Below are 25,925 nucleotides of genomic sequence, written 5' to 3' on the forward strand. Positions count from 1 at the left end.
AGTGTGCTTGGGGGGCCCCATGTAAAACTTGCATCGGGGCCCACAGCTCCTTAGCTACGCCACTGTGTACTACTACCCCCCCCATGACTTCAGTGCCCCCTCTGTACCATCTCTGCCCCCTGTGCTTCTACTGTGTCCCTCTGTGTCCTCTCCAGTGTCCCCCTGTGCCTCGGGTTTCTCTCTGTAATATCCTAACACAAGAAGTAGTTATGCCAAATTCTATGTATGCATTTAAAGAGGGCTTGGATGCTTTTGTTACATTAAAGGATATCCACTGCTATAACGGTTTTGCTTTATTTGATTTATATGGCTGCCATCTGGAGTCAGGAAGGTATTTATACCCTTTTAAAGCTAAATGGCCCAAGTCTTGTAAGGATTTTTTGCCTTCCTCTGAACCTACTAGGATATGTGAGCATCCAGGACAGTATATTTTATTATTTATTGCTTTTCTGGTTGAGATTGATGGGCGGGTGTCCTTTTTTTTCTAACTTACATTTTTATTAGTATTTAGGACAGATAAAACAACCATGTTCAAAACAAAACACTCAAATTTGTCAGAAAACAGAAATAACTTCAAAAAAAGGAAAGCAAATTGCTCATTGGACGGTATGCCTTTTTTTTAACCACTTCAGGTTTCAGGGATTTTACCCCTTGAGATTCCTGTCAATTTTGGTGTTTCACGTGTGTTGCTATTCATAGAGCAATAACATTTTATTACTTATGTCATCAAAGTGATGCATTTTTTTTTCAGGACAATCTAGGTTTTTGTTTGGTCATATTTTTTTCAAGTTTTCAAGTAATTTTCACATAACAAGTGCCATAGTTTTAAAACACCTAAAAATACATTATTTGGCTTGTACTGGTAAAAATACACCATATACGCCATATTTCATCACTAGTTGATGCCATCTGTAGCAATTGCATGTGATCGATAGGGTGCACAGCTTGGGAACCACAGTGCTTTACAGATGCATTGCTAGGCAACAACATACTGTAGCTATGCGATGCTACAGTGTTGGGTCCCCTAGCTGTTGCCCTAGCTTAGTGTCAGATCACATGCAATTGCAGTGGGCGACAGCCATTACAGGTGTCTATGAATCTTAAGGCCAAAGATGACACAAGGGATTAACAATTAACTTTATGGAAAAAAGCACTTTATTTTTAATGTAACATTATCACTTTAACTTTTTCAAACTTTATGACAGATTGCTGCTATGGCTCACTCTTATTGGGTTAATGCACGCATCTGCACAGGTGGCGGGGACATGCGTGATTGCAGCGGTAGCAGCAGCTTATAGTGCTGGACCCGATGCAATTTATAAAAAAAAAAGTAAATATTTTGCTGTGAAATACATGTGAATATGCTAATGTTAAAGAAATGTGCACTGCAATGCAGACATGGGCCTTGATTTACAAAGCCGTGCTCATGCATAGCACGGCCGTGCTATGGGTGTAGCACACACCGTTACTTGTACAACGTTTTAAGCGCGCACAGGTTTACACGTGCGTGCTAACAAAGCTCTTCACGTGTTAACGTGGCACAATGCACGCATTGTGACGCGTTAACATGCGAAGAGCTCTGTTAGCGGGCGCGTGTAAAACTTTGCGCACATAAAACTTTGCGTGAGTAACATTGCACGCTACACGCTTAGCACGGCCGTGCTATGCAATAGCACGGCTTTGTGAATCAAGGCCCTGATGAGATGAAAGCTGCAAAGGAACTAGTACACTGTATTCAATGTACCTATGCATTACATTGTTATAAGCTATTAGATTTTTTTTAAGCTAAAAAAATGCTTTCTAGGTTATAGTTTACTCTGACAAGGATTGTTTCACTTTAGGTAATTGCAAAGCGTTTGTGAAAGCAGCAAATGTTGATATGCTTGTGTCACACTGAGGCTATCAATTGTCTGATCTGTGCAGGTCCAGGTATACACTGGTCTGATCTGTTTTCGTAAGCTCCTAAAATAGAGAAAAAAAATAAAGTTATACATAAGAAATGAGCTCATAGCCATGCCTTAGACTCTGTCTGTGTGTTATGGAAGTATGGACGTAAGTATGGCAAACACTTTCATTTGGCTGAGGAAACAAAGCTGATAAGGTTTTAGAGCGAAAAGTTCAAACAGTCATTACTTCTGTTTTGGTTTTTTTGCAACTGAATGAAGCAGATTTTACTGTCATGGCTGCTGTTTAGAATGCAGCTTTAAAAATTCAGATCTTAAATTAAATAAATATATGAGACCCTGTTTTATGTTACTATTGCTCTATTTTCCATTAGTACTACACATAGAATTAATTATCCCAAGAATTAATTTTCAGTTCGGTAGACAAAGTAGAGGGTGAACAGTCAAATTGGAACGAAAAAACACAGAGACACCGGGAGCCCAAATGGTGCAGTATGTCACAAATGATAGAAGAAACAAAAAAATATGAACAGAGGGTACTCACAGAGGGAGGTTGCAAAGGGGCAACCAACCACTGCAAGCAGGTGGAGTTTAACAAAACTGACTTCACTTGGGGGTCCAAGCTAGCCGGAGATGGTCGCACTTTTTGAGAAAAAGGCTCTAGGGGCCCTTAAAGTGAACCAGAGACGAAGCACCCTTGTGTATTTTACCATATATATCAGTAAGAACATTAGAGAAAACACTTACCATGCTCTCTGTTTCATCCTCACTGCTAAAAGTGTCTGTTATCAGCTGTGATAAGATTCCCAGACTGAGCATTCAGTCTGGTTTTGTAGGGAATAATTATAGCTGAGTCATTATAGCAGAGCCACAAGGGGGCAGGCTTGGGCTTGAAAAGACACCAGAGAAGACAGACTCAGCTATAATCTTTCCGTACCAAAGCTAGACTGAGTGCTCAGTCGGGGATTCTTTTCAGAGGTGATAACAGTCAGATTAAACAGAGAACAATGAAACAAAGAGCAGATTTGGTGTTTACTGTCATGTTCCCACTGATTTATAAGGTAAAATACAAGAGGGTGCTTCATCTCTGGTTCTCTTTAAATGGGATCCAAGGGTATCCCCTACCCTAAACCGGAGGGGGGGGGGGGGTATACAATGCACAACAGGATAAAAAGGTGTCCAGAGAATGATTAAATTAATTAAAAACAATAAAATAAATACAGTTTGAAGTGGCGTATCTCGATGGAGACAAATTCATATAAAATGAACTTTAATAGCACTGGCAACACGTTTCATGGGTCCCTGCGAACTTCCTCAGGCCAAATCAAACGCCTCACTGTGTTACGAGCCAAAGTTTCTGCGCCTTTTGACGCTCAAACTTTGGCTCGTAACACAGTGAGGCACTGGATTTGGCCTGAGGAAGTTGGCAGGGATCCACGAAACGCGTTGCCAGTGCTATTAAAGTTCATTTTATATGAATTTGTCTCCATTGAGATAAGCCACCTCAAACTTTATTTATTTTATTGTTTGTAATTAATTTTATCATTCTCTGGGTTCCTTTTTATCCTGTTGTGCATTTTCAGTTCAGGTTTGCTTTAATTAATGAATCTCAGAAATACAATAACAATTGGTCAAGAGCACATCAGACTGCTCCAGCAAGAGCTGTTTTCAGCTGGCATGTAGCAATCAGATTCCTGTTCGCTAAAAATAGGAGGCACGGAGGTTTTTTTTTTTTTTATCAAACTATATTTGAAGAAGGTTGATATAATTTAAAAGGTTTGGCAAGTGTCTTTATTGACAAATACAGACATAATATACATGATAAAACAGAATGAAACAGTACACTATTTACAGTAATGACAGATCTTTATCAGAAATTCATTTTGACTCAATTACTTTCCTATGGCCATTGTGATTTTGTTGCTTTCACAACTAGGTAACAATGGACAGAATCAGTTTGTTGCTATTTCTGTGTCTCACATTACATTTAATATCACTTTCCTGTACCAGCGAACATGGGCGTCCGCACATACGGCAAAACCGGGCATCTGCCCGAGCCTGGCCGCCCGCTGCCCCCCCCTGGCCGCATGCCCGTGCAGCCAGCAGGAGGGGTCCAGCGCAGAGAAGAGAGAGAGCTATGGGCACAGTGGGGAAGGGCGGACGTCTCCCCCCCCCCCTTCCCTCACCTTAGGGGGCTCTCTCTCCCTCGCTGTCCCCTCCGGAATGAAGTGTGCAGCGGCTGGGCAGCGGGCGGAACTTACCTCGTCTCGCTCCTGCGCCGGAAGTTCTGGTGCCGCACTCTAGTCTGGATCAGACCAGAGTAGCGGCTAATCCATCCGGCGCGTGCGACGAGAGGAGGTAAGTTCCGCCCGCTGCCCAGCCGCTGCACACTTCATTCCGGACTCCGGAGGGGAGAGCGAGAGAGGGAGGTAGAGCCCCCTAAGGTGAGTGCCCATAGCTCTCCCTCTTCTCTGCGCTGCTCCCCTCCTGCTGGGGCACACATGGCAACTTTTTCTGGGTACATATACCCCTGGCTACATATACTGGGACATATCCCCCTGGCTACATATACTGGGACATATACCCCCTGCCTACATATACTGGGCACATATACCCCCTGCCTACATATACTGGGACATATACCCCTGGCTACATATACTGGGACATATACCCCTGGCTACATATACTGGGACATATACCCCCTGCCTACATATACTGGGCACATATACCCCCTGCCTACATATACTGGGACATATACCCCTGCCTACATATACTGGGACATATCCCCCTGGCTACATATACTGGGACATATACCCCCTGCCTACATATACTGGGACATATACCCCCTGCCTACATATACTGGGACATATACCCCCTGCCTACATATACTGGGACATATCCCCCTGGCTACATACACTGGGACATATCCCCCTGGCTACATACACTGGGACATATCCCCCTGGCTACATATACTGGGACATATACCCCCTGCCTACATATACTGGGACATATACCCCCTGCCTACATATACTGGGCACATATACCCCCTGCCTACATATACTGGGACATATACCCCTGCCTACATATACTGGGACATATCCCCCTGGCTACATATACTGGGACATATCCCCCTGGCTACATATACTGGGACATATAACCCCTGCCTACATATACTGGGACATATCCCCCTGGCTACATATACTGGGACATATCCCCCTGGCTACATATACTGGGACATATACCCCCTGCCTACATATACTGGGCACATATACCCCCTGCCTACATATACTGGGACATCTACCCCTGCCTACATATACTGGGACATATCCCCCTGGCTACATATACTGGGACATATCCCCCTGGCTACATATACTGGGACATATACCCCCTGCCTACATATACTGGGACATATACCCCTGCCTACATATACTGGGACATATACCCCTGCCTACATATACTGGGGACATATACCCCTGCCTACATATACTGGGCACATATACCCCTGCCTACATATACTGGGCACATATACCACCGACTACATATACTGGGCACATATACCCCTGGCTACCTGTTCTGGGGACATCTCTACCCCTGGCTACCAGTTCTGGGGACATCTATACCGCTGGCCACCTATTCTGGGTACACCTATAGACCTGGGGCTACCTATTTTTGGGGAACCACTGCTGTCAGATTGAGTGTATTTTGGGGAACTGCTGCCAGGTGTGAGGTGTCTACATATGAAGGGGGCATTCTGCCTATTTATGTGAAAAGCTGTCTATTTATGTGCCTCATGACTGCTGAATTTGTCTTGTTGCGGGCCTCATGGTTACTGACTTTGTCTTGTTGGGGGCCTCATGATTTGTTGGGGGCCTCAAGATTGCTGAATTTGTCTTGTTGGGGGCCTCATGATTGCTGAATTTGTCTTGTTGGGGGCCTCATGATTGCTGAATTTGTCTTGTTGGGGGCCTCATGATTGCTGAGCTGGTCATGTTGGGGGCCTCATGATTGCTGAATTTGTCTTCATGGGGGAGGGGGCCTCATGATTGCTGAATTTGTCTTTTTGGGGGTCACATGATTGCTAACTGCGAGACTATGGAAAAAGCTGAATCATCATCATATGAGACAATAGCATTAAACCTACTTTTTCCGCTTTTTAAAACAGAAAATGAAACTGGGAGGTTCTAAAAAAAAAAGAATAATTTTTTCAAGAGTACGATGGATGAAATTGTTTATCTTCACAGTTTATTTTCAACTTAATTTTCCATAATGTTCATGTATGAGTTAAAACGTTTGTATTTAGTTTAAATTGCTGTTGGCACTTTGTGATAGTAAAGTGACTTTGCAGTTTGGACACTCGACCTCCAAAAGGTTCGCCACCACTGTCCTAATCTAATGTCCCACCATTGCTTAGTTCATGTAAACTTGTCTCCACCCATGACCACACCCACATTCTGGTTCATGACCACACCCATTTTTCGGCGTAGCTCTATTTTTTGGTGCCACACAACACCGACCCAGATTTGCGGCGCGGATCCCCACTTTTTGCCCCCCCCTGGAAAATTTTCTGCGGACGCCCATGCCAGCGAAGCCTCTAAATATCCGCACATTAGCAACATACCAGATGTACTGTATATGGCCTTACCAAATGGGATAAAGACTAAAACTATTAAGGCCTTCCAATCATATATGACTACCCGGGGTGATATGTGACATTATGAGATAAACGTGTGTATGTACAGCGCAAAACATATTAACCTCCTGGCGTTGTGATTGTTTTGGCAATTAGGGTCTAAAAGCAATATTTTCACAAGCTTTTAGACCCTAAAAACAAGAGAAAAAAAAACATACCACAGAGAGATCTGCAGCTGCTCCTGCATATAACTCACTCAGGCACGGGATTACCACTCTGTGCTGCAGATTTCCGTACTGAGCCTGACTCGGGATTACCGCCAAGGAGATTAATAGCCAGGCTGTTTTACTTGTTTTATTTTGCTGCCTGAAAAAGTTAATTTCTAGGCATGGAAGTGACAGCTTCTGTCTTGTCGGTACCTTGTCAGGAACATAGTATACATCACTGATAAGCAAATTACAGCCATAAAAGTTTTCTTGGCAGAATACAACTTTTGAGGGCAGAGAGAGATAAAATACATTGATTTTTTTTATTTTGTTAACTCTGGGACACTTAGTAGGCTGCCAATGATTAGAGACAGTAAAACATTCAACCTACTATGTACATGTTTAATATATAAAAAAAAACAAAAAACCTGGGATACTTAAAAAGTATTTTTTAGGCAGAGGAGGATAAATATAATTGTTTATCTCATTCGTTTATTTTCGATTGGACAGGAAATTGCATTACAGACGGAGGGTAGAGGAGTTGCTGTCAAAAAGGATTTGCAGGAAAGAGGGTGAGTGATTACCCCACAACTAGAGATGGCCCAGCCTTGGAGAACTCATGGAGAAGCACATGATCAGTTTGATCAGCTGATAGATTTGCAAGCCTCTGGTTTGCTGTGATGACTTCCTGGTTTAACACATGATCATGACCAGCAAATCAGAGCCTTGAAAATCTATCGGCTGATCAAACTGATCATGTGTTTCTCCATGAGTTCTCCAAGGCTGGGCCATCCCTACCCACCACCTGCTGATCCTTGCAGCAATAATAGATAGCCTTACTTTGCAGGCTCTCTATTCTACACTGGAAATAGTTTTTCGTAATGATAATTCTAACATCTGTATAATGCTTTTCTCCTGTCAGACTCAAAGCACTTGAGAGCTGCAACTACTAAAGGCACGCTCAATAGGCAACCCAGCACTGTTAGGGAGTTTTGCCCAAGGACCCCTTACTTAATACGTACTGTCCCCAAGCAGGGCAGGTTCACGTCACGCTATATACTGTACTTCGGTGTCCATGCCTTATTGTGCTAATGTCATTTCCACACTTATTTTGATCAGAATTCATCTTAGATATGGTGAGTTATGCATTGTTTTGTAGTTGTCTGTTTGGCTCACCAAAATATGCCTTAAAGTGGGATTATACTCCCAAAATTAAAATTTCAGTAACTATCTTAGCTGCATAAATATTTAAAATCATTTCATGTGTGTTGAAACATTTATTTTCACAGCAAAGAGCAGTGCAGGCTTGCTTATCTCTGGCTAATCGGCTAATTTAATCATTGCTGGCAAGAATTTTTCAGATCGCCCTGGTAGCCTAGTGTCTGTGTGATAAGTACACGCACGTGTTAGCATAGGAGCTGTGCTTATCGACACTACAGACTAACAATAATTCTGTTAAAACTGGTGGCAGAGAGGTTGTGAATAAACTGTAGTGCCAGCAACAAGTGGTTAAGGAGACACCAGATCACTTTAAACCATTATTACCCATACCTTTCCTTAGGCTCCATTTCCACTTGTGCTGATGCAAGTACACATCCGAATCCGGCTATGGAGATTCAGGCGCGTCTTGCGAAAAAAGACTACCTGCATGATTTCTTTCCCCCACACATGAATTCAGAAGCAGCATATTGATTTCAATAGGCTGTAATTCTGCTTCCAAATTTGTATGCAAGGAAAAGCTGCAAATCAGCTACAGAGGAACCATAACCTTATACTGATATTTTGCTGTTGACTTTCTAATAAACATACTGTGTATTGTCTTTCAGGATATCTGCGTCATTTTGTGAAGTGAAAAGACTCCCAAGAAACTCTTTCAGATGGGTTTTAGGACTGGCCCTTCTTATCAATGGTGTGACTCTCAAACTGGAGATTTAGTGCACATGCTGTGGAGACGTCTTTTCCGGAGCTGATCTGATGTTCTAGATTTAGTAGATAATAGTCTTTATGGTTAAATTCCCGAGGCATTAACTCTCATGTGTTTTAGGCCTGATTGAGGCTGTAGCTGCAGATGGGTTTATTGCATTAGCCATGACCAGAACCCTGTTCCAGACTAGGAATCTTTTATTGAGGCATTGCAAAGATGAGTAGTCTAGTGGTGCCCCCCCCCCCCCCCACACACACACAGCTTTCCTTTGTAGTCTAGTGGTCCCTCCCACCCTCCTATAGCTTTGATTGCTGGGACCCGATGCATACAAATGCAGGAGGCCAGCATCAGATCAAACAAGGAGGCAGAGCCGATCGCCACGGGAACCAGGAGAAGTAAGACCAGCATCGCTTCTTGCTGGCGCCAATATCTGATACAGTGGAGGAAGATCAGAGACACACTGAAACACCCTGGTTAAGGTTAGCGGCCTTATCGTTGCCTGGGGTGATGAGCAGAGACACGTGCTAGCATGTGCACCATGCTTATCAGCACTACAGACTAACAATTAAGTTCTTCTGTCAAAACTGGTGGCAGAGAGGTTGTGAATATACTGTAGCACCAGCAACAAGTAGTTAAGGAGACACCTAGTTACTTTAAACCACTATAACCCATACCCATACCTCTCTTTAGGCCCCATTTCCACTTGTGCCAGCATTTGTCTCCGTACCAGACATCGGAGATTGGACGAGTAGTCGAAAAAAGTGCTACCGACACTTATTTTTTCCCAAGCCTATGATTTTGAAAGCGGTCACTGCTTTCAGCACTGATTTCAATAGGCTGTAATTCCGCTTCTGATTTCGCATGAGGGGAAAATCTGCAAATTAGCTACCGAGGCAGGGGCGTTTTTAAGCAAAGGCATTCCTGTGGCAGCATGCCCCTGATTAAGCCACATCCCTTGAACTAAGCCACACGCCCATGGGTGTTTGTACTTCCTTCTGTCCCCTTGTGCCTCCTTCTGTCTGCTTGTGCCACCTTCAGCCCCCGTGCCACCTCTGCCCCTTGTGTGTCCCTCTGTCCCCCTGTGCCTCCATCTGTCTCTCTTTGTGCCTCCTTCTATCCTATTGTGCCACCTTCAGTCCTCTGTGCCACCTCTGCCCCCATGCATCCAGAGATGGATTAAGGTGAAATGGTGCCCTAGGCAAGAAATAACTTTGGGCCAACCCTTGATGGTCAACTAGCTTTTTTGGCAAGATTTGTTGGAGTTTAGCATAAACTGGGCCCCTAGACTCTCTCCAGACCCTAGGTACCTGCCTAGGTTGTCTTGTGGATGATCTAGCTCTGTGTGCATCCCTATGCGCCTCCCTATGCCCCACTGTGCCTCCTTCTGTCCCCCTTTGTGCCTTTCTCTGTCCCATTGACCCACTATCTGTTCCCATCCCCCTCCTGCACTCCCCCAGTCCAGTGTGTAAAGGCAGAGTATAGCACAGAAGAAGCTGTGCCCTAACCTCCCCTCTGGAGTCCAGTGCTGTGCCTGTGTGACCATCCTGTTTGTTTTTCTGCTCCCTCTAGTGCTGGTTATCCTCATGTAGCTGGGCACTAGGGTGAGTAGTGAGCGGACAGGTGGAAGCACAGCACCGGACTCCAGCGGAGAGGTGAGGGCACAGCTTCTGCTGCACTATACTCTGCATTTACACACTAAGCTGAGGGAATACAGGAAGGGAGTGTGGAATGAAATGTGACAGGATTAGTGGGCTGTTTGTATCTCAGGGACTCCCTGTATTATGCATCCACCCTATACGGCACATGGTTTATATTCTCCAGAGTGTGTAGGCTCTGTGTTTTTTTTTGGGGGGGGGAGGGGGGTGGATGGTGACACAGAACTTCTTGCCTGGAGTGACAAAAAATGCCTGTGTACATTAGAACCATAATAATGATAATTAATAATAATAATTGCAGTATTTGTTTAGCGCCTTTCTCCTGTCAGACTCAAAGCGCTTGCGAGGCAGCCACTAGAGTGCACTCAGGAGGCAGTAGCAGTGTTAAGGAGACTTGCCCCAGAAACTCCTTACTGAAATAGGTGCTGGCTTACTGAACAGGCAGAGCTGAGATTTGAACCCAGGTCTCCTGTGTCAGAGGCAGAGCACTTAACCATTACACTATCCAGCCACTGCTATAATAGATACACTCCTGTACAGTGGAACCATAACCTTTATAGTGTTCATTTTGCTGTTGACTTTGTATTAAACTTACTGTGTATTGGCTTTCAGGACTTCTTTCAGCTTCATTCTGTGAAGTGAAAAGACATCTGTATTAAGTGACTTGTGTAGAATGTTTTGCCTCTTTACACCTGTCCCTGGTAGTCTAATTGTTTTTCCAACCCTTCTTTGTAGCTTTCCCCAGGAATCTAGTCATTCCCCATCCCCCTTATCGCTGTCTCTGCTAGTGTAGTGTTCTCCCTCCTTCCGTACAGTGGTCCATGATAGTCTAGTAGACCATCCACCCACCCTAACTTTCCCTGGTAGCCTAGCTAATCCCCCTCCTTGCCCCTTAAAGCATTCCCTGGTATTCAAGTGTCCTCCCTCGTTCCCACAACTCACCCCTGGTAATCTAGTGCCCCCCCCCCCTCCTTTGCAGAGATTGGCAGCATGAAGTGTTGCTGGGTAAGTATCTCTCTCCTCTCCCAGTTCCTGAGCAGTCACAGGTCTTTCCTCACTTGACCTCATGCCGGCCTCTTGTATCTCATGTACTGGATCCCGTCTTGGTGTCATCAAGCCAGGACCCAGTACATACAAATAAAGTAGGCCACCATCAGATCAAGCAAGGTGAGAGAGACTATTACCACAGAAACTGGGAGAGGGGAAACCTACTTACCAGCATTGCTACTTGCTGGGGTCAATATCTGGGGTTTGGGGTCAGACACCCCGGTCAGTGACCTTACCTTTGTCTGGGGTGATGAGCACAGGCACTACAGATTAACAATCATATACTTCTGTCAAAAGTGGTGGAAGAAAGGTGAATATAATATATTATATAATTATTACTATTATATTTTATAATATATTAATATATTGCAGGCAAAAAGAGGTTAAGGAGACACCAGGGTACTCTAAACAAGTGTAACACATACCTACTCTTTTAGCGTTCATTTTGCTGTTGACTCTCTGTGAAACTTACCGCGTATTGGTGTTTATGATTTCCATCAGTGTCATTCTATGAAGTGAAAAGAAGTGTAGTGAGTGACTTATGTAGAGAGCATTGTCAGATCATTATAAATGGTTGTTAAGTTACCTGATAAACAGAAGAATTGTAGTAAATTGGAACAGTGGGATGTGGCAGTCCACCCCTTTGTTGTCTTTCATATGGGTTCACTATGTCTGTGATAACAAAGAAGATGTGAGTTGGTACATTTTCGATCTGTATAATAATTAGTCGGTATATCAATGATTTCAAATACAACAGCGCTAAATTCTCGGGATAGATTTACGTTTCCCTTGTATTAACAAATGCTAGGAGTCTTAAGGCCCATACACACGTCGGATTTTAGCGAACGACCCGTCGTTTGAACGTTCCGTCGTTCGGACGTTTTCGCGTCAAATCCGACGTGTGTACAGACTATCGTTCGGGTGATAAGACTGGTTACCAGCGATCCGCCCGGCGGATCGTTGGTAACCAGTCTTATCACCTGAACGATAGTCTGTACACACGTCGGATTTGACGCGAAAAGTCCGAACGACGGAACGTTCAAACGACGGGTCGTTCGCTAAAATCCGACGTGTGTATGGGCCTTTACTCTTTCTAACATGCTAACTGTTGTAGCTCACATGATACAGTGACTGCAGAGCAGAGCAAATTTATAATTCTGTGAGTTATCCCTCTTCTGTTCGCACTGCTAACATCACCAGCAAAATGGCAGCACCCATGTGGAAAAAAAAATAGACATGAAAACAGACAGGCACTAAAAAGTCTGCTACTGCAAGATGTGGATTGTTAGCCTGCATTTAAGTATAATTGCACACACATGAGTTAAGGTAGCCATACATCTAGCTATTCTGATTCAATCGACAAAGTGATCGACTTTATTAAGTGATCGACTTCAGTATGGTTGATCGAAAGTCGATCAACTTGTGGCCCATACATTAAAAGTGATATCCTATACAATTCACCTTCACAAATTGATCTGACAGATGTTGTGTCTTCATGCTCTGAATGCAAAAATTGAGTTGATCAAATGACACGTGAACAGTAGCTAATTCCTGTGCGATTGACCAATATCTTGCATCCTGATTGATCGACTAAGCTTGTCGATTCAACATGATATTAGCCACTTTTCATCACACTCCATTCGATAAAATGATTGTTGCATCAAACAGTCAAATCATTAGATGTATGGCCACCTTTAAAGTGCATGTTCAGCTTTGGTACTAAGAGACGGAGTGGTGGTCATTGTTCAGAAAAGGGCTTGACAACCCTGTCCAGTACCACCAACAGTGCATGTTTTGTGGAAATCCACAGAGGTAGTTAATCAGCTCTGCTGAGGCACTGATTGCCTCACCTGCGAATGTTTGTGGTTTACTGTAAAACATACACTATTCATGGTACTTGAGGACCAGCTTGGGAAGCCCTGGTTTAGACTAAGATGTCCATAGTTACCTGCCAAAATCGACTTTTCTTCTAACCACCTCCATGACCTCATCTTCACAATGCTGTTGAGGTACCTGGCCCTTTCTCACAGTTCTATCCTCCATCAGTATGCCCTCTACCCACCCCATAAGTGTCCTACCTGCTTGACAGATCTGGTCATTCCCTAGTATAATGTGGGCAATTGTATTTTAATGTGCATGCTTGTGTGCAAAGAGGAGAGTCACATGTGGGATAAACCAGTGACAATTCTTTGTATTTTAAGAAATTCTCATAAGCATTTTTTTTCATGCACGAGTGTAAGGCAGAGGGGGGTTCTTAATGGGATACTGGTACAGGGAGGTGAGGTTCTACTGTTTTTTTTTCACTATATTTAATTTATCTTCACAAAGAGCTTCACATGGTCTAAAAACGTTGAAATCTTAATCTTCATTACATAAAAACATGAACAACCACGTTAAACATTAAAAAATCATGTGGCGGGTCTCTACGATGCACAGCGTTTCTAACCTGAGGAAGAATCTGTTTATTCTGACCACTGTGTGTCTTACAGACCAGGCACATGATTTTTTTAATGTTTTCCTGTGATTTTTTTAAAGATACAAATAAAGATTTGGATGTTTTAGATGTTGTGGAGCCCTTTGTGAAGATTTCCCTTCAGCTTCAAGGGATGGTTCCAGCACGTCATTGTGAGTCCCATTGGTGCTTAACCTTTTGTTGAGTTCAGATGACTAAGTTGAATTGAATATGTCGCTCGGCTGTTTCACAATGACACATCTGTACCGCAACCCCTCAATGTTACATTTTATGTGGCAGTAGACACAAGTTGCATCCAGATTGTGCATTTATTTGCAGCTTTAGTTTCACCTACTAATCATGGCTTGTAGGATACTAAACAGTTGCTACCAATATTATTCCATAAAGTTGCTATAAACTGTATAGTGTATGTCACACTAGAGCAGAAGCCACTAGATAATGCCATATGACATAGTTGTTACCAACTGCACTGGATAACTGGGATAGCAGCTGCTTAGCATCTTAGAATCTAGATTATCTTACAGTGTTGTTTTTACACATTTAGCATACAGTTTTGTTTTTACACATTTAGCTACATTTGGTGCAATTTGGTACATTGGCTTCTGCACTTTATAAAATATATAAAAGAAATTACATAATTCATTGTTACTCTAAGATGGTCACAATCTGATGCCATATCTCATGTTGGAGGCAAACTGGTGGAAAGCCAAGTATCAGTATTTTGGGGGCTTTGGGGGAATCACAAACCAACCTGTTAGTATACCGCTCAGAAAATAAGGGCTGCAAGGCAAGAATAAAACCTAGTAAGACTAGTAAGTACAGCTCTTCCAGTACACTTCTCCAAATCAAGACACTGGAACTCTGCCTTGACCTTTTATACCAAGGAAATGTCTTTGCAAGGGCATAGACGGCTCCCTTGACGAAGCATAGTGTACTTCTTCCTGTCATAGGGAAACTTAAGCACACATCACACTGATTATAAAAATACATTTTCACAACATTTCTGCAAAGGCCACTTTTCCCTGCAAGAACTCATATATTTTAATTCCATTTAATAGCCTATCTTGTCTGCTTTATTCAAATTTTAGCAGTACACTTGACAAATACAATACACAATTACAGTTTTTATACACATCCCAACTTCAGAAAGTATCAGTCAGTTCAGTGAATGCAGTGGAGTCGAAAATGTAATTTTTTTACCCTCATAGACTGGCTCCTGGAAATGCTTCCTTCCTCTTCTTCTTATTCCCATAAAAAGTAGCACACCTGCTAGAATACATCCAGTTATTATTCCAACCACAAGTCCAATCACAACACCAACTCGTAAGGTGGCTCGGGATTCTGAAAGATACAGAAGAGTGGAATAGTTTAATTACCCCACAGAAGTAAGGTAGAGTAGAAATGCTCATCCTGCTGGGACTTAATTAAGGGAAAACAGGACACGAGGGGCGTGGTTTATTTTTCAGCACCTTTTTTCCCTTATTAAGTGAACATTCTAAGGAGGGAGTACTTTATAATATTAGTTAGTGTTTGCCCATTCTAAAATCTTTCCTCACCCTGATTTACATTCTGAAATTTATCACAGGTGGCAACTTCACTGCTGACAGTTGCATCACTGTGGAATGCTTGTTTGTTCCGAGTTGATTATAAATAACACCTGGTCTCCCAAGATGCACTGGGTGAAGAAGGCTGCATAATAAACAGCCTAGGCTAAACGTCAATGGGAGGGTGGGGTTACATACCAATATACAGCAAAATATAGATATAGGACATGTTGCAGATGTTGAAACCAGGACAAGTATCATAAAAGATCCTGATTAATTTTCTACATTCTACTGTGTCAATGATGTTCCTCTTTAACTCCTAGGAGACCGCTCCACGCCAATTGGCGTGAACACGGCAGCATCCCCAGGACCGCTCAATTGGCGTGAGGGAGGGGTTTTGCAGGAGATCACGTGCACCAATGCATGCGCATCTCCGCTTGAATGACTGAGCTCAGCTCTGTCATCAGTCTCCCAGGGAAACTGCTGTCGATTTACATTGTACAGCGCTGCAATCTACTGCAGTGCTTTACTGGGGACAGCCATGACACTTCAGCCCCTGCCAGCCCTCCTGTGCCCTCACTACAGCTCCGCTCCCCGCTGGTGGCCCGGGGGCCCCTCCGGCGCAAGATGTGTCCACTGCGCCTGCGCAAGCGGCTCTCAGAGTTGCGCTGATGTCATCCGGACTGTACTGCTTGGATTACGTCAGTGAGTCGCACACTGGAGCGCAGGAAGATGCCAACCTGCATCTGCACCGGAGGGGACCAGGAGAAAATGGAGCTGCGGTGAGGGCACAGGTCGGCTGCCAGGGGCTAAGGGAAGCCCGAGGTAAGTCAGTGGATTTTTTTTTTCATCGGACCTTCCCTTTAAAGCAAAGATAAAAAGTTATCTCCTAAGAGAAAGCTCAGGAGAAAAAGTGAAATGAAAGGGCAACAAAAACTAGTGGGTAGGGATGATCAATGAGATGCAAATCATGCTCAGCTGATGCAAATTTTTACTTGCATCAGGGGGCCACCTTGTTAAAGGGGACCTCCAGATGCCACCATGAATACCCCCAGAGCCCACACACACAGGCATCAGGCTTGTTACCTCCACCCTCCTCCTGGACACCAGAGGTGGGGTTGAGGACATGGTCGATGGTATGGACAAGGGTTCTTGGGAAAAGGGGGGGCTTTGCGGCTGTTTTCTCCCAGAGCACCCCGCCCCCCCCTCATACCATGGACAAGGTGGGCTGGTATAGCTCAGGCTCTGGAACCACATGCAATCCGGGCTCCGCATTCTGGCTATACCAGCCTGCATGGCTTGGGAGGGGAGAACCCATGCAGTCCATTTTCTTAAAATGCATACTGTGTGTACAGAGCTCAGAACTAGTATACATTAAAGTGTACCACAGCAAAATATAATTTTACAGAGTTTAAAACAGTTTTTCTTTTGAATTATAAAAATTGTTTTTCTCAAAAACTACAAGGCTTTTTGAATAATTTTCTTTTACTTGTTCCCACTATTTCCCTTAAAGTTAGAGATGAGGTGTAGTACACTGAGAAGGAAAAAACACAGAGACAACGGGAGTGTAATATTATGTGATATTATAAATGAGGAATACTCACAAAGGTGGGTTGCAAAAAGGGCAACCGACCAATTAAGACAGGTGGAAATGCACAACCCCAACTCCACTCAGGTTACCAGGGAACCTGGATATGGTCGCTCTCTTGTAAAAAACACATACACTCTGTTAGCCTTTTTACTGGTAGAACCAATAGGAATCCGGTATAAGGGACTCCCCTTACTAAGGGGGGAGTGGGACACAGAAAAGAGGCGCCCAGGCAGGGGCGTAACAATAGACCCTGCAATGAATGCAGCCGCAGGGGGCCCAGAAGCCACAAGGTGCCCCATTGGGGGGAAAAATATTTTCCTTGTCCTGAGAGACTGACAACTAAGGGCAAGGAGAAAAAAAAAACTTTCTGCTCTCAGCACAATTGTTCTAATGACTGCATCTGCTCAGCCACTGATAATGAATCATACAAAGTTTTGTAGAAAAAGATTTATAGACAGTCCCTACTCAGTGTGCAGCAGGCTCTTGTGTACAGCGTCCAGCCCCAATCTCTCTACCCCTCCTCAAGTGCTGTGTACAGTGATGCTGGAGAAGTCTGCAGAGCCAGTTCTGCTCCATCAGAGATGGACAGAGTGAGTGTAATAAGATGAGGCTGGGAGCACAGGGATAACCACCGTTGAAATAGAACTTTATTTAATTAGGACGCTGACGGTGTAATGTCAAGAGACGCCCCGAATGCAACTACCGGCTTTTATTGGTAAGTGACATACAGTACTTGTCGCCCTATTTATACAGTGCTTCATAGCGCAAATAGGAGGGGATGATTCTATTTCTTTGTTGCCATATGCATGTGCTGAATCCTGCAGGTGTTATACAACACCCTCAGGTTCCTTATATATACAGTATGTGCTTATGTACATACATATGTGTATAGACCATATAGTGCTCACACTTCCCATACACTCCATAGTAAGCATTTAAAGGCACAGTATTATCAGTGTTTTATTGTTCTTAATCTTTTTGTGACATGCTGATTTTAATAGCAGGTTATGACTGTCGAGTATGTCGTGTGTGTGTGTGTGTGTGTGTGTGTGTGTGTGTGTGTGTGTGTGTGTGTGTGTGTGTGTGTGTGTGTGTGTGTGTGTGTGTTTTATTTTTATACATATAGTTTTTAGATTCTTGCTTTCTGATATGACTACCTACTTGGATGGTGTCTATCTAGTACGCATGTCCTAAGCCAAAGTGGCTCTATCCCTATGCATACACACAAAGGTGTATGTGTCTTTATGATCTATTCTTATATTGATGTACGCACCTATGAACATGCATATATTTGTGCGCGCTTATATTCTGTTATTATATTTTATATTGGAACAAATGTACCTACTCTGGACATGCCTACTACTGTGATGGGTCTCTTTTTCTTCATTGTGAGAATACAAACAAGCATATTTGTGTAGTAATATTATGGCTGCTAGTAATGATGTTAAATATTTGTCAGCAGGATAAATTTATATACATTTATACTACATCATATGTGTTCTCATATAGAGTTCTGTGTGTGTTGTTTATAATGCTATTACTATAGCACTAAGCGCCTCTTTTGATACTTGTAGGCATTTTATTGGCCTGAGGAAGTGGGCGAGTTCCCACGAAACACGTTGCCTGTGCTTTCTAATAATTTATTGATATGAATTTGTCGTCATTGAGGTAAGCCACCTAATTTTCTTCCTTTAAATTTGTTTTTAAAGCATTTTATTTCTCCTGGGTGCCTATTTTCCCCTTTTCTATTTCCCTTAAAGGATACTAGATGTATCCTTTAAGCCAGCATACTTGCGGCGTGGTTCGGTGGGGGTTTGTAGGTTCATGAAGGGTGAATTCTAAGGTGCCAGGACATCTGGTGCCTATAGGCTCCTGTGAGGTAAATGCGGGCCTGGTGTTAGCCATCTGTAAAAGCAAAAAGTTTTGAATAAGGATGATACCATTTATTTGCTAACTTAGAAGAAAAGCAGTAAGCTTTCAGTTATGAAGCCTTCGTCAAACTGATTACTGTATACTGACAAAATGTACAACACTGCTTATATACACTGGACATTGACAAGGACAGTAATCAGCCTGACGAAAGCTACATAGCCGAAAGCTTACTGCTTTTCTTCTAAGTTAGGCAATAATAATTAGTGGCGGCGCTACACTGGGGCTTGCCGTGGCTCAAGCCCCAGCTGACATCCTTCGAGCCCCTCTAAAAGCCCCCCCCGGGTCTCTGACTATTGATTTGTGGCTCAGCGCGGCCACCATTTGCTAGACATGGCGGCCGCCATGTTGTGGGTGGCACTTGCATTTATTAGAGGCAGGCCAGGACTGCAAACAGGCTTAGGCTCCATGTTTGACGCGTCCATCCGCCCCTCTGCCCAATCAGGAGCACCTAGCAGAGGGTGTGGGATTGAATTGAATAGGCAGGGGGCTGGAGAGAGTGCGACTAGCTCCGCCCCCTGCACTTGTAGAGCAGTGCAGATCGATGTCATTTGCCCACCCGGCACCCGCTGACCCCCGCATGGCGCCAAATTTCAATTCAGCATGCACTGCAGGGCTCGTCTCGACTCACACAGCCACAGACGGGCCACAGCCTCACACCTCAGGTACGAGGACAGTGCTGACTCCTCCACCTCAACCCGGCATCCTCCTCCCTCACCCTCAGCTTGGCTCCCTGCTGCCCGCCAGAATGGTCCCAGACTGTACCCACTCACAGCTCCAGACAGACTGTCTGCCACACCACCTGAGGTGCCAGCCTGGCCAGTGCCTTGCCAGAACTAGCCAGCAGCAGCAATAGTGAGTAACTGCGAGGCTTGAGGGGTTGGGGGAAGACCGACCGGGAGAGACACAAACAGGGGAGCTGCAGGCCAGGGAGAGGAGTGCAGTGACAGACAGCCTTGTAGTGCTAGCTAGCTAAACAGCATTAAAGGCATGAGGAGCGATGGAGCAAGCCTCTGCGTCAGAGCTGCAAACAGTTTTTTGCCTGGCTTGTTCTGTGTGTGTGTGTCTGTCTGCCCCATCCTCTATGCCCCAATGTGTGTCTGTCTTGTCTGCCCCATCCTCTATGCCCCAACGTGTGTCTATCTGTCTGCCCCATCATCTATGCCCCAATGTCTGTCTGTCTGCCCTATCCTTTATGCCCCAATGTGTGTCTGTCTGCCCCATCATCTATGCCCCAATGTGTGTCTGTCTGCCCTATCCTTTATGCCCCAATGTGTGTCTGTCTGCCCTATCCTTTATGCCCCAATGTGTGTCTGTTTGCCCCATCCTCTATGCCCTAATGTGTGTCTGTCTGTCTGCCTCATCCTCTATGCCCCAATGTGTGTCTGTCTGCCTCATCCTATATGCCCCAATGTGTGTCTGTCTGCCTCATCCTCTATGCCCCAACGTGTGTCTGTGTGTATACCCCATCCTCTATGCCCCATTGTGTGTCTGTCTGTGCCCCATCCTCTATGCCCCATTGTGTGTCTTTGTGTCTGCTCCATCCTCTATGCCCAAATGTGTGTCTTTCTGTGCCCCATCCTCTGTGCCCCATTGTGTGTCTGTCTGTGCCTCATCCTCTGTCATTACATGCATTTACTGGGGAAACGCTGTCTGTCATTACGTGCATTTACTGGGGAAACGCTGTCTGTCATTACGTGCATTTACTGGAGAAACGCTGTCTGTCATTACGTGCATTTACTGGAGAACTGGTTTCTGTCATTACGTGCATTTACTGGAGAAACGCTGTCTGTCATTACATGCATTTACTGGAGAAATGCTGTCTGTCATTACATGCATTTACTGGAGAAACGCTGTCTGTCATTACATGCATTTACTGGAGAAACGCTGTCTGTCATTACGTGCATTTACTGGAGAAATGTTATCTGTCATTACGTGCATTTACTGGGGAAACGCTATCTGTCATTATGTGCATTTACTGGGGAAACGCTGTCTGTCATTACGTGCATTTACTGGGGAAACGCTGTCTGTCATTACGTGCATTTACTGGAGAAATGCTGTCTGTCATTACATGCATTTACTGGAGAAACGCTGTCTGTCATTACGTGCATTTACTGGAGAAATGGTTTCTGTCATTACGTGCATTTACTGGAGAAACGCTGTCTGTCATTACATGCATTTACTGGGGAAATGCTGTCTGTCATTATGTGCATTTACTGGGGAAACACTGTCTCTTATGTGCATTTACTGGTGAAAGGCTGTCTCTCATTATATGCATTTACTGGTGAAAGACTGTCTGTCATTACATGCATTTACTGGGGAAATGCTGTCTGTCATTATGTGCATTTACTGGTGAAAAGCTGTCTCTTATGTGCATTTACAAGTGAAATGCTGTCTCTCATTACATGCATTTACTGGGGAAACGTTGTCTGTCATTATGTGCATTTACTGGTGAAAGGCTGTCTATGATTATGTGCATTTACTGGTAAAAGGCTGTCTATCATTATTGTCTGTCATTATGTGCATTTACTGGTGAAAGGCTGTCTGTCATTATGTGCATCTACTTACTATTTTTTTTATGTAACTACATTAGCTGGTACAATACAGTTAGCCCCGCCCACATTATGTTATGACCACGCCCATTGTTGCGCGCGCAGCAAATACACCCCCCCCCCCCGTGAGCCCCACCTGCCAGCCCTTGTGCCCCCTTTGAGCCCCCCCAAAAATCTGAAGCTGGAGCCGCCACATAGAATCATCCTGATTCAAAACTTCTTGTTGTCAGTAGAATAAATTACTATGCAGGCTGAGAGGGGTTCCCAAACTTTTTCATGACTTGTAGGTGATGCTGATTGATCAGACCATGGATGTTACTGATGTGTGTGTGTGTGTGACTATTGAGCAGTCAGGCTGTGTTGCATGAACAAGGACAGAAGCTCTTAAAGCTGGGCCATAGTCACCTTACAGCTTTATTAACATTCCATTTATATGTAACTGTCTTCAATAAAGTGGATTCTATTACATTTGTTCCAGATCCTCTCTAGTGAAGTGCTTGCTAAGTCCTGTTGGTACACAGGGCAATTCCTGTGCACACTCCTAATATCCATGTTATTTGTTTGCCATTGACTGTTCTTTTTATCAAAATACATTTTTTTAGACTCCTGTTACTTTCCATACTTCATTGTCATGTTTGACAATGGAGGTAAGAACAATGGTTGCTGCAATTTCAGAAAGTGGTGATGTTTGGCTGTCTAGACCTTTTCTAATACCAAATATGTAGAAAACCACACAAGAACCAGTGTATGCTGCTTAACTGCGTATTTTAATTAGCATATATTACAATACACATATCAATATTTATAAATGCTTGACAATGCAGGCATATACAAAGACCCTAATATAGTACATTACACTGCTGTGTATGAGTCCAACCATCACTTATATAAAACTTTAATATCACTTTAGGTCAGATCAGCAAAAATACATTATCTCAAAGGAGTCATCCAGCAATGAATAGATGAGATAGGCTTAAAGAGAGTCTGAAGCCGATTTAAATACTTGTTTTTACCTGTTATTTATGGTAAGGAGTGCAGTGGGATGCAAAAGTTTGGGCAACCTTGTTAATCGTCATGATTTTCCTGTATACATCTTTGGTTGTTACAACAAAAAAAGGCAGTTAAATATATCATATAGGAGACACACACAGTGATATTTGAGAAGTAAAATGAAGATTATTGGATTTACAGAAAGTGTGCATTCATTGTTTAAAAATTAGGCAGGTGCATAAATGTGGGCACTGCTGTCATTGTATTGATTCCAAAACCTTTAGAACTAATTATTGGAACTCAAGCTTGGTAAGCTCAGTGACCCCTGACCTACATACGCAAGTGAATCCAATTATGAGAAAGAGTATTTAAAACCAATAGGCCAATAGGCGTTGGCGGGTCGTTAGTGGTATAGCATGGAAACGGCTGCTCGAACGAGCGGCTTTTCCATGCCAGTTCACGGAGGGTGTCTCCGTGAACAGTGTGCGAGCCGCCGATCGCGGCTCGCACACATAATGTAAACACGCGGGAAAGAAATCCCTGCTGTTTACGTCATATGGCGCTGCTGCGCAGCAGCACCGTAAGGCAGATCAGTGATCCCCGGCCTCTGATTGGCCGGGGATCACCTGCATATGATAAGCTGAAGCCTATCCTACAATGCGCAGGACGGATATCTGTCCTGCGCAGCCCATGATGGGAGAGGGAGGTAAGGAGAGGGAGGGAGCACAGAAAAATCTGCGGAGGGGGGCTTTGAAGAGCCCCCCTGCAAAGCGCAGCAAGCCGGCGGCGATCAGACCCCCCCAGCAGGACATCCCCCTAGTGGGGAAAAAAGGGGGGGGAAGTCTGATCGCCCTGGCTAAATCCTGATCGGTGCTGTGGGCTGGAGAGCCCACGCAGCACCGATCTTAGGAAAAACCCCTGGTCCTTAAGTGGGGGATCAATTGTAAGTTTCCCTCCTCTTTCATTTTCTCTGAAGAGTAGCAACATGGGATCTCAAAACAACTCTCAAATGACCTGAAGACAATGATTGTTCACCATCATGGTTTAGGGGAAGTATACAGAAAGCTGCCTCAGAGATTTTAGCTGTCTGTTTCCACAGTTAGGAACATATTGAGGAAATGGAAGACCACAGGCTCAGCTCAAGTTAAGGTTTGAAGTGGCAGACCAAGAAAAATCTCGGAATAGACAGAAGCAACGAATGGTGAGAACAGTCAGAGTCAATCCACAGACCAGCACCAAAGTCCTACAACCATGGGCGTCCGCACATATGGCAAAAACGGGTGCCTGCCTCCCCCGCTTCCCCCCCCTGGCTGCCGCTCCCCCCCTCTTGCCGCCGCCCCCCTCCTCCTCTACCCGCGTCAGACCTCGATCAGGCGGCGACCAATAGTGCGGGCGCTAGGACCTAGCACACCGCACTGATATGCAGAAGTGACATCACTTCCGCATATAGAGCGTGGTGTGTCCGTGCACCAGCTCTTATTGGTTGGGTCGCCCGCTGATCAAGGTCTGACACGCTGCTGGCTGCAAGGTGGGTGCGGCGGCGGCTAGAGGGGGGCTCCTGTTACTCACTACCATTGGGGGTCCCTGTCACTCACTATCTAAATGGGAGTCCATGTCACTCACTACCATTGGGGGTCCCTGTCACTATCTAAATGGGGGTCCCTGTCACTCACTACCATTGGGGGTCCCTGTCACTCACTACCATTGGGGTTCCCTGTCACTCACTATCTAAATGGGGATCCCTGTCACTACCATTGGGGGTCCCTGTCACTCACTATCTAAATGGAGGTCCCTGTCACTCACTACCATTGGGGGTCCCTGTCACTATCTAAATGGGGGTACCTGTCACTCACTACCATTGGGGGTCCCTGTCACTCACTACCATTGGGGGTCCCTGTCACTCACTACAATTGGGGGTCCCTGTCACTCACTACCATTATGGGTCCCTGTCACTCACTATCTAAATGGGGGTCCCTGTCACTCACTACCATTGGGGGTCCCTGTCACTATCCAAATGGGGGTCCCTGTCACTCACTACCATTGGGGGTCCCTGTCACTCACTACCATTGGGGGTCCCTGTCACTATCTAAATGGGGCTCCCTGTCACTCACTACCGTTGGGGGTCCCTGTCACTACCTAAACGTGGGTCCCTGTCACTCACTATCATTGGGGGTCCCTGTCACTCACTATCTAAATGGGGGGTCCCTGTCACTCACTACCATTGGGGGTCCCTGTCACTCACTACCTAAATGTGGGTCCCTGTCACTCACTACCATTGGGGGTCCCTGTCACTCACTACCATTGGGGGTCCCTGTCACTCACAACCTAAATGGGGGTCCCTGTCACTCACAACCTAAACAGGGGTCCCTGTCACTCACAACCTAAACGGGGGTCCCTGTCACTCACAACCTAAACGGGGGTCCCTGTCACTCAATACTTAAATGGGGGGCCCTGTCACTACCTAACTTGGGGTCCCTGTCACTCACTACCTAAATGGGGGTCCCTGTCACTCACTACCTAAATGGGGGTCCCTGACACTCACTACCTAAATGGGGTCCCTTTCACTCACTACTTAAATGGGGGTCCCTGTCACTTCCTAACCTGGGGGATTCCTGTCACTTCCGAACCTGGGGGGCTCCTGGCGCTACCTAAACTGGGGGGCTCCTGGTGCTACCTAAACTGGGGGACACCTGTCACTACCTAAACTATCCAGGCCAGCCAGCCCAGCATCACCACCAGCCAACCAGCCCAGAATCACTGTCAAAAAGGCCACAGCATCACCACCAGTCAGGCCAGCATTTACTTCAACTAGCCAAGCACAGCATCACCGCCAGCCAACCCAGCCAAAGCATCACTGCCAGACAGCCCAGCCACAGCATCACCGCAAGGCCTTTCAGCCCACACATCATACTTAATCCAGCCAAAAACAGTATTGCCAGGCACAGCAGCCAGTAGAGGAGAATTTAGAAGCCAGGTGAGAGGTATCTACCATATTAAGGGGGCATTCTGCCTATTTATGTGAAATGCTGCCTATTTATGTGCCTCATGACTGCTAAATTTGTGTTGTGGGGGCCTCCTGATTTGTTGGGGGCCTCATGATTGCTGAATTTGTCTAGTTGGGGGCATCATGATTGCTGAATTTGTCTTGTTGGGGGCCTCAAGATTGCTGAATTTGTCTTGTTGGGGGCCTCATGTTTGCTAAATTTGTCTTGTTGGGGGTCACATGATTGCTAACTGTGAGACTATGGGAAAAGCTGAATCATCATCATGAGACAATAGCATTAAACCTACCTTTTTAGCTTTTTAAAACCGAAATTAAAACTGGGAGGTACTAAAAACAAAATACATTTTTCAGGAGTAGGATGGATGAAATTATTGTTTATCTTCACAGTTTATTTTCAACTTGGATTTTCCATAATGTTCATGTATGAGTTAAAACATTTCTATTTAGTTTAAATTGCTGTTGCCACTTTGCGATAG

The 25,925-nt window shown here is 44.7% G+C and overlaps 1 protein-coding gene across 1 annotated transcript in view; it reads right to left on the minus strand.

Moving 5' to 3' along the window:
- Nucleotides 1–1,698: 1,698 nt before the first annotated feature.
- The window catches only part of LOC137547152 (carcinoembryonic antigen-related cell adhesion molecule 3-like), a 30,475-nt gene continuing 6,248 nt past the window's right edge, over nt 1,699–25,925 (minus strand). The window contains exons 4-8 of the mRNA XM_068270404.1: nt 15,040–15,180; nt 11,953–12,038; nt 11,839–11,874; nt 10,915–10,950; nt 1,699–1,962 (exon numbers count right to left, since the gene is read on the minus strand). Of these exons, the coding sequence (XP_068126505.1) occupies nt 1,903–1,962; nt 10,915–10,950; nt 11,839–11,874; nt 11,953–12,038; nt 15,040–15,180 (359 nt within the window). The 3' untranslated portion in view covers nt 1,699–1,902. The remainder of the gene's footprint in view (nt 1,963–10,914; nt 10,951–11,838; nt 11,875–11,952; nt 12,039–15,039; nt 15,181–25,925) is intronic.

This window comes from Hyperolius riggenbachi, chromosome 1 (genome assembly GCF_040937935.1).
Source record: "Hyperolius riggenbachi isolate aHypRig1 chromosome 1, aHypRig1.pri, whole genome shotgun sequence".
Taxonomy (NCBI): Eukaryota; Metazoa; Chordata; class Amphibia; order Anura; family Hyperoliidae; genus Hyperolius; species Hyperolius riggenbachi.